At 41.6% G+C, this 10,049-nt stretch overlaps 1 protein-coding gene across 2 annotated transcripts; it reads right to left on the bottom strand.

Moving 5' to 3' along the window:
• Positions 1 to 1,766: 1,766 nt before the first annotated feature.
• LOC124863485 (protein Tob2-like) lies at positions 1,767 to 10,049 on the bottom strand. 2 transcript variants are annotated; one of them, XM_047357874.1, is made up of 2 exons: positions 9,825 to 10,049; positions 1,767 to 6,892 (listed from the first exon to the last, which is right to left on the bottom strand). In XM_047357874.1, the coding sequence occupies exon 2, from the start codon at positions 6,702 to 6,704 to the stop codon at positions 5,505 to 5,507; it is 1,200 nt and encodes a 399-aa protein (XP_047213830.1). In that variant the 5' UTR covers positions 6,705 to 6,892; positions 9,825 to 10,049; the 3' UTR covers positions 1,767 to 5,504. The 2 variants fall into 2 exon arrangements, with proteins under 2 accessions (XP_047213830.1, XP_047213831.1); XM_047357875.1 differs by having other exon boundaries at positions 9,829 to 10,049.

Here is a 10,049-nt window from a genome sequence, read left to right as displayed (position 1 = left end):
AAACTTTACAGTGATCTTCATGCCTTGCACTTCTTTGGTAATTCCTGTCAAATATCACAGCTAAGATAATCCATTTTTTGGCACTCCAAAACTTCAGCACCCCAGGCTACTGCCCTGTTAAGTCCTTTGTAAAGTCTATAAAATACAGAACAGCAAAAATGTATAATATTCAGCCCAACAAGTACTTGAAAACCTAAAAGACACACACCTAAAATAACTGTTCTAATTAAATGTTTGATTTTTTAGCAGCAGTATAAATACTTGATGCTCTTCTGTTTTACATCAAACCAATTAGCTCAAAGAATAAGACTGTACAACACCTTCTGTTGACCATTTACACTTTATGAATATCCCCAGTATGACTCATACTGTGTGACTGTTTCAGTGTATATTTGTGTGCATTATTTTGTGATTTCTATTACACATGAATTTCCCCTGTGGGGATTAATAAAGTACTTTTATTATTATGTTATATATTTTTCATAAATACATAAGAACTGGGGTATTTTTGCTCATACATAGTAAAACATTCATAGTTTGACATCTCTGTTAGTAGAGCCTTCATTTGTTTTATTCTCTCATGCATGCTGTAACTTTTTCCAAACAAATCTCAATAAAAATGGACAACTTTCCATATATGCTTGGAAGTTCAACAATTAAAACCTTGGTCTTATTTTTTCCCCAACTCTTCTGAGCTTTTATAGAAACACAGAACACAAGACATGACTGCAAGAAAAATAACAACCATAATTCTAAAACCTTTTATCCAGAGCAGGGATAATTAAACCGTAATTAATGAAGCAAATTAACTGATTGGTTGATAATCAGTTTAAGTAATTCATTGTTGGCTTAGTATAGTCTTAAAACATGTCTGCAGTGGAATAGTGTGCAAACAATAAAGCAGGGTGAGCTTGCTCAGGGCTCCATTCAACCTTGGGTCGGCCCTGGTACCCTCAAGACAAAGGAACGCTTCATAACAAAGAAACTGCATTTGTAGGAGCATGAAGGCTTTATACTTAACCCTCATCTGCAGAACAGTCATGCTGAATATGTACATCCACAGACATGAACAAAACGAGATTTCTTCTGATCTGTCGGGCAGCTGTTTTTCTGTCCATCTCCTCCCTCGTTTCAGCGTTGCCGCTCATCAGTATTCCAGAGGAGTAGGAGATGTTGCGTAATGATCACATCAGCACACACCGTGGAGCTGCGTTGCGTAACAGCAACAGCCTCAAAGACAAGCGGGATGGGTGTGTGTCTGTGGAGCCCTGAAAGAGAGGATTGGGGTTTGGGACAGGGACTGGAGGAAAACAACATGGATAAGGAAGGAAAAAAAGGACAGACAATGACACAGAGAAAACTTTGCCTTGCATGTCAATGTCATACCAGTGCATGCTACTGGTTTGCACCACTTTGTATATTTTCCTCAGATAAACAAGCCAGCCTTTTGGGTGGCTTTGCAGAGATGCCTGTAGCAGACACACTGACTGATAGAGTGCTGGCTGATGAAATGTAAAGTAATATCTGCTGGAATCAGTCCAGCTGATGTGGGTGGTGAGCAATCTGGCTGCTCACCACCTAAGAATCCCATTTTTGCTTAGGATTATTGATAAAACATGGCTTGAATATGTTTACTGCAATGAGAAGATTCATTACTTTAATGCTTCAATCAACCATCCAGGTTTTAACAGGAATCTGCGATTAGATAGCGTTTGCTCAGAAACAGGTTCAGCTTTCAACAGGAAGAACGACAGGGAGGCGTTGGCTTCCATGCTTCTTTTTTTTTTTTGCCAGTCTGTTTTTTATTATAAACTTAAAAAAAGAATCTGATACAGTAAGAAACTGCTATAGTAACTCCCCATTTCCCAAGGGGTGGCACAGAAAACAGGTCATTGCATTTAAGTAGTGAAAGGTTCATTGGAGATCTACAGGGTGTACAGATCAGATACAAAATAGGAAAGAAATAATAAAATACAGGGAGGAAACAGAGCTTTATTTATATATAATTTAAACTCTTAATCAATTTTACCTTTACTTGTCAAAGTGTACATAGAAAATAAGATTCTTTTATCACAAATAAATAGTCCCAGGTGCAAAATAAACTGCACACATTGGTACAAGCAGAGGACATCATATTAAAAAAAAATCTTTCCCATCTTCATCAACTATCAACCCTGCTTTTAGAGCAGTCTGCATTATAACACCATCCAATGCAATCATTTCCACATCATAAATAAGAGGTGAATGAAAACCTAGATTTAATTTGTTTTTCAGACATGACTCGACAAGTTCCTCTTTTCTGCAGACTACTTAAACCAGGGTAGACAATTAAAACTGGACCACATTCACGTTACATTTTATTTCCTCCATCCTCCCAAAACTTTCACAGCTGCAGCTTTCTACAGGAAGCAATTACTGGGGTTGTTTTCTAGGGTGCAGAGAGGTAGAGACCCCTTGAATCTTGAAGGGCAGTGTACAAATTATGGCATCAGACAGCAGGACGAGTTTCAGTGTAAGCAAAGACAGCAGGGAATATGGCTTTAGTTTAGGAACCTGAAAAGGTCCTGGCTGACCGAGGAGAGAATGATTAGAAATTTCTGGATTTTGCTAGCAAAATAAGTCATGTCTAAGCATAGAATTTAGATAAAAATAACATAACAGTAGCTTGCAGCAAAATTGATAACCCTTTCAACGTTTGTCTAATTAAAACTACAAACATCAATGTAATTTTGGAGGATTTAATAGGATAGACCAACACAAATGTTGACACATTATAGATGGTTTTCAGTTTTGTCATTTTAAAGATCCAAATCCAAAAAATGTGGCTTGCATTTTTTTTATTAAGCCCCCTGTACTTCAGCATCCCTAAATAAAAGTAACTGGAGGAGCTGCAGAGGTGCACAGCTTAGGCATTATGAGCATAAGGAAGAACATGCTATTGAGACTAAAATGTAACTTTTTGGTCTTTATGTGAAATATGTGTGCCAATAGCTGAACATGCACATCTCCCTGAACACACCATCTCAGTGTTGAAACATGCTGGTGGCAGCATCATGCTGTGGGGGTACTTTTCTTTCACAGGGACGAGGAAGATGGTCAAAGTTGATGGGAAAATGGGCGGAGCTATCCTGGAAGAATACCTGCTAGAGGCCTCCTCATTTTTCAGAATATTGTTTGTATAACCACATAATAATGTACTATATTGTGTTGGTTAATCACAAAAAGCCCCAATAAAATACATTGAAGGTTGTGGCTGTAATGTGACCAAATGTGAAAAAGTTCCAAGAGTATGAATTCTGCTCCAAGGCATTGTCTGCATACAGAAAGGAAGGACAACACATCCCGAGGTTAGGGCAGTAAAAGAAGGTGTGGTCACATGATGGGCAGAGGATGCATGATAGAGGAGGGTGGGGAAGGGACAATGCAATCAAAAAGAAAGCTCAACTGTGAAGATTTTTGGTTTACGCGCTAAAATTGTAGCATTATATGAAAGTGATATCTGCAATCTTTTTTCTGCACTGTAATTTTTCACTTCCTAAAACCAAATCTCAAGAAGAGAAAACATACCCGCCTTATACGAGACAAATACTGTACAAGGTACAATACACATTCAATACTTTATTCTGTACATCTTTATTTTGTCTCAGTTTGCATATATATTCATAAGTTTTTTAAAATAAAAAAAGGAAAACTTTTAGGATGTACAAAACTAAAGAATCTGAATATGAGAACTTTATATACTCAATCTTGCAGTCACAATCCCTAACCAATACAAATGCAACAGGGTCATTTGAAAAATAGGAAAATAATATATAAACAGATACCATTTGAAGATAATTAGAGTCCTAAATCTTCGCAAAAAAGAAAAAAAAAAAACCCAACTTTCGATTTTTGGGTCCTTATGCCAACTTAAGTCAAAATTACAATAAAAAGATGGCAACACCTCTGGAAAATATTCAAACATTAAGGAAAAGGTCTGATGGGATCACCTTACTTTTCTAACACAACGCAATGCAAATTGGCTAATCTAATAATCTAATAATCTTCCAATGCATTTCATGTTATCTGAATAAAAATGTGCAACCACCAAGCAAACGGTAACAGATGGGTTTAGTGCTGATGGCTGTGGTGACATTAGGAGACCCAGTGATAAAGTGCTGAACAACTGGACATGTGGAGGTTAACCTTTCCCTGTGGTAACTAATGACAACATACAACCTTGCACATAGAATGCCAGGAGAGTCACATGTCTGGCACCCCTCTCCGACAAAGCAGTGCACACAGATCACATCGGCAACCGGCTCCCCCTAATTCACTGCAGCTGAGAAGAGACGGAGCAAACCGGACTGTACAGTGGTGTTTCCTGTCCTTGCAACAGCTTGAGAAACAGAGACAGCAGGAGAATTTCAAGAGGAGAGAAGAGAATAGTGTATTGTTTTAGTTCACCAGAAACGTGCTCTGGGTTTCAACGTAGCGCTTTTTGAGCCAGTACGCCCTGGCTACTACGCAGAAGCAACACATTCATCTAGAAGTTTCTCTCCCATCTCCCTCCCTCTTTCTCCATGCAGAGGAAAACCTCTCCTTCATAGTCAAAGTCATGCTAAGCCATTTATCACAATCCCTACTGCTTAGCTGCTGCACCCAGCCTCCCCCCTGCCCCCCAACCCCCTGCCCATTCACCTTCAGACGCTGCTGACTGGAATATCGTGTACATCGATGCATATGGTGCATTTGTGTCTGCACATTTCCCTGTGTTTTTTATTAGAGGTATCAACATTGTTGGAATTCTTATTCATTCGTCTTTCACATTCAAAAAGGTTTCCTCCAGCAATTTCCCTCGACAAATACAATACTTTCTCCAATGCCGCTCTTTCCCTCTGCTCGCCCATCATTCATTCTTGCTCACACACATTCCAGCTGCTGATAGTGAGCTATCAATATACATGTATCCGACGATAACAGAGACAAACAACCACTCCCTCGATTGAACCGTAACAAAACGAAGCATGTCTACACACAGACAGCAGAGCTACTCCCCCCTCCTTGTCCTGTGTATTTGTGGAAAGTAGGGCAGAGCAGATTGCGGAGCAAAGTGCTGAGTTTTCTACAGCAGTCGTTCCCTGCAGGACTTGGCAAAGTCCTTTTTTCACAGCACGACAGTGCGGTGCAAAATGGAGAAGTTCTAGAGACGGGTCCGTCGGAGGAGTAGAACATTAATGTTTCACATCACAGAAGAACTGCGAGAGCTGAACAAAGAAAGAAACTTACCCCCTAACTATCAATGGAGATGGCAATGGGAATAACAGAAATGAATCCAGAAAAGATAAAACATGAGGGTTTAGGGATATAAAACAAAATGTTCAGTGGACAGGTTTTTTTTTTTTAATCTCTGTAGCAAAACACTCTTGACATGTGTTAGCATTATAATATTTTGTTAGAAAAACTGGAAACATGTGGAGAGTCACCCAATCTTGGCTCCAAAGGTTCCTTTTTCAAACAAAGTCTTAGTTGGCCAGCACAACAGGTTGAAAAGACTGGCTTGGATATTGCAGGCCGTAGCTTCCTAAACCGTCAAACGGAGGTTTCTCTACGTAAGCCATTCCTCCGCTGCTGCTCAGGACGCCCACACTTTGAGGAGAAGGGTTGGTGAACGGATCGAAGGTTGGATTGGAGCTGATGTTGTGTGCGGGTTGGAAAGGGCTGGCTTGAGGCTGCATGGGCTGGGTGTCCGCGTCAAAGAAAAAGGAGCCTGGGGATACTGGGTAGACGAACTCTTTGGCGCTAGGGGAGAGCTGGCTTGGGATGGGACCTCCTAGGGAGTGCAAAGAGAGCGACAGGGGCTTATGCTTTAGCAGCTCTGGTGCTGAGACAGTGGTAGGAGAGCAGGAGAGCATCCTCTGCGAAGGTGGCACAATGACACTGGAGCTGGCAGGTGACCCTGCACCACTACATTTCTTCATTTTGATGGAGCCAAATTTGGTGGCAGCGAAGCTTGCGGTGGTGAAGGTGATGGGTTGTGGACGGGCAAGAGGGAGAGCTGGAGGGGGCTGCTGAGTGGGGAGGTAAGGTAACCCGCCACTGGGAGGAGAAGGGGTGGAGGTGTTGGATGAATGGACCCCCGGGTCAGTAGGTGTGCTGGAGCTAGGGTAGCTGAAGAGCCCAGGCTGAGATGACAAAGGTGTGGGAGAGCTTGAGAGGGATGGCATGAGTGCTGGAGATGCTTGACTTCCAATTGGTACAAAGACCTGAGCATCTGGATTAAATCCCAAGGTCTTAACCTCTTCAGCCTCCGAATCTCCTTTACCTTCTCTGTTCACTGCCTCAGCCCTCTCGGTGTCACAGCCGAGGCCTGGAGGGTCCTCCAGGTAAAGCACCTTCACTGCCCCCTTCTCTCCAATTTGGTAGGAAACCTCATAAGGGTCAATCCAAACGCTGAGCTCTGCAGGGACATTGGCACACACCTCCTCCGTGTCCAGCCCGCTTCTTTTGGCGGCCAGCTCCACCACAGGGTCCCTCGGCACCCCCAGGTGGATGCAGCGGAAAGCAGATCCCCTGAGGGGGGCCTCAGGATACCAGTGTCCCTCAAAACGGGATACCAGTATCCTCTCCAGCTCCTCACCAAACAGATCAGCTCGACGGCGAGGCAGCTTGTTGTACAGGTAGGACACGATAAAGTTGAGGGCGACCTTAACCTCTAGATGCATAGCTGCATCAGGTAAGAGCCGTCGTGTGAACAAAGTGTTAGAGGATATTGGTGAAAGGGAGGCTGCACAGATGTACGTTTGTAACTCCGGCTTATTGAAAAGTCGTTGAATCTTTTAGCGTCATATTAGCCAGGGCATCTCAGGGACAGTGGTTTGCGGCCAGTTATAAGGTCCTCTAGACATTCCAGCTGTGAAAACAGAAGAAAACTGTTACTCTAATGTTCTGCAGAGAAAAAAAAAAATCAATCATACCCCTATATGCTACACACATGAAGACAAGTTTGAGTAGTTTTTATTCTAATTGGGATATACATTGCTGTTGAGAAGTTTACATACAGTCATTATGAACATGGATGAAACATTATTTCTGGCTTTTAATTGACCCTTTAAACTTGTTCTTATTCTGGTTGGAACTTACAGTGCTGTCACACCAAACCTTTGGAACGCTTTGCACCATGCCAGAGTCCAGTTTCTGGAGCGGATCACGCCAGTGTAAACCTAACCTGATGCGAGCCAGAGAAGCGTACCCTGGCCCAGTTACAACTGCCGGTCGTGGCACGGTTTATCTGAACCCTGGGGCTGTTTGTTTGCAGTGGGAATGTATGCCAGGCCAGCATACCAAAAGCAGGAAGAAAGGATGTAATGCAAGAACAACCCCATCTGAGCAGTAGAAGAAGTAGATGAAAAACAAAGTAAACAAATCCAAAGACAGAAGAGTTTGAAAAGGCTTTGAAAACCTAACCTTAACTCTACCAAACGTTCTTGCTATTGTAGAAAAAAAAAAGCTTAATCATTGCCTCCTTTGACCATAAGACCTTTCTCATAGAAGGACTTCGGTTTAAAATAAGTTGCAGCTGCAAATGTCAGTCAAGCTTGAGTCTTGATTTTGAACACTTTCTTTTTAGTCAGCATTGTCCACGTTGACAGTGACACTGGTGTTCCAGCATCTTCCAGCGTATGAAAGACTTGTGATTATTCCTGATAGTTTTAACTCACTTTCCTTTTGGGTCAGATTGTTGAAGCTTGGACACAGGTGTGTGTTCCAACAAGACAATGATTCCAAACACAGCAAAACTTGTTTTGATGGGTAAACCCGGCCGACGTTAAGCTTCTGGAAATTTTTAGACAATGGCAGGAAACCGACCAGTTTAAATTACCTCTACAAAATGTGATTAGATATAGGGTTAAATATCACGTGAAAATCAAGCCAGGACTTTGCTCATGGGAACACAAAGAATTTTGTTAATCTGCAACTTGCAGAGAAAAAAAAACATGCAGACATTACAAAAAATATTAGTCTGGGTGAGGTGTTTGTAAATATTTGAAGCCGTATCAACTCGTGCTTTAGAAATCCTTCGCTATAAAAAAAGAATGGTACATTCCAGATATGAACGGCCATATTAATGTGTGATCCTCCTACTGGCACCGTACGTTTAAAAAGACATCACAATAAATGCTAAGGTGAGAGGAACTTAAATATGTCAATGTTGATACAGATTCCAGTTTTGCCAATAAATAATTCATTTGGTGCCTGAGGGTTGTGAGACAAACATCAGTCTTCATGAATCAGCAACTATAAATGGGCCATTTTACATTTCTAGTCCATCAAATATAAGACACGATGAGGGATGTAACAGATGCTGCTTTGTCAAGCTTCATAAATCCTGCGAATTTGAATGGGATCCTATAAAGTGCTTCCATCTTAACGCTTCACCAGAGTGCCTCCAATAGCATCGGAACGCACACTGAAGTTAAGGCCTGCATGCAAAAGCCCCCAAGCAGAGCCAAACCAGGACCTATTGGTTAGAAATCAGAAAATGGCAGTAGATTTAGTGGATTCAACACAACTTCCCAGCATGCACCTTCACCCTTCCTCCTCCCTCCCAAACCTGGAAAAAGGCACACATGCAGCAGTTCCTCACGTTTACCTCCCTGACAGATGGGGATTTAGCCGTTAAGATTAGAAAGGCGGATCAGATTAAAGACAATTCAAATGTTTTTAGAGATAAAGCTGAACAGGCTGGCCACAAGGCTGCAGCAGGGAAGGAAATGTAAACTCTCCTTTCACCTGACTTTGAAGGTTAAACATGGGGATCAGGGTTGTATGAAAGAGCTATAAATAGGGTCCTCATCTTTCTGCATCTGTGGGACAAACCCATTTCAACATGCTTCACTAAAATAAGTTAGTGTAATTTAAAGGACTTGCCTTTCCAATGCATTTGGCACCTCATGTGAAATATATGAGCAGATCTGACCCAAAATAGCTTACAACCCCTGCTGTTCTTTTACAGATAAGAATAAGCTGGTTTTATTATTGCAAGGTCTGTTGTTGGAAGTCAGAGCCTCAGCAGGATCAGAGGTGTTCTGTTTGTTTACATGGACTCATTATGGGTAGTGGTTGCTAGTAGAAGTCAGGTTAAAACCCACAGTCTGCAGCACATTATATTAAGAGCAAAAATAACCTTTTAAAAGTACTATACTGGAAGGCAGCAGTTGCATAATAGAAACTTCCCTTCAAAATATTGCAATTTGTCCTGTTTTCTCCCAGTAGAAAATCTTGTTGTGTATCAGTTCTGCACCAATTTGTACCTGATTTGCATATAAAATGATAAAGCCCAAGCATAGACAAATTTGCAAACAGACGAATGGATGAGAAGTACATCTTAAAGGTTTGCATAGACTGAGATCAAGGGAGATTAATGCCAGTCTAAAGTCACTGGAACAGAGAGTACACTTACTTAGATGACAGTGCAAGTGAAGGATTCCTCTTTTTTCACAAATGCCACTGGGAATTAAATTCTAAAGCTAATGTAGTGCTGAGCAGCCTATTAAGAATCCAACTGACCAATGAGAGAGCGTGTCTCAGCATAAACATCCTCGAGGAAACATCAGTGAAATATACTGATGAATGGCTGCGTTTGGCGGATATGAGACTAGAAATATGAACACAATAGGGGGAAAAAAACAACAAAAAACGCTCAATTCTGTGTCCGAGCCGAGCACAGCCTTTCTTTACAGACAGAGCTATGGAAAAACACCAGCACATCCCAACATGATGCTCCATATAACGACGTTAAGGAGAAATGTCTCCACTTCAAGCACCAGGTGACGTGTACTCACCTACCAATGATAATGATGATGTCCGAGCTTGACTTGTACTCCTATCTCAATATTAATTCCTTTATAATAAATTTGAAGGCGGAGGTGTCAGTTCACGGGTTTGCAAGCTTTTCCCCATATGATGCTGTGTTCCTCTGCTTTCCCACCGCAGGTCTAATTACCTGACGTACTTTGCCTCTCGGTGACACTTTGCACAGGATGTATCCGCTGAAACTTTACTGTTTG

The sequence above is a fragment of the Girardinichthys multiradiatus genome, chromosome X (genome assembly GCF_021462225.1).
Source record: "Girardinichthys multiradiatus isolate DD_20200921_A chromosome X, DD_fGirMul_XY1, whole genome shotgun sequence".
Lineage (NCBI taxonomy): Eukaryota > Metazoa > Chordata > Actinopteri > Cyprinodontiformes > Goodeidae > Girardinichthys > Girardinichthys multiradiatus.
Note: the sequence above shows the minus strand (reverse complement) of the source record. Positions and strands in the feature narration are given on the sequence as shown.

What these genes read in the sequence shown, in the direction of transcription:
- LOC124863485 (XM_047357874.1), bottom strand. Translation starts at nt 6,704, where the DNA reads ATGCATCTAGAGGTTAAGGTCGCCCTCAACTTTATCGTGTCCTACCTG.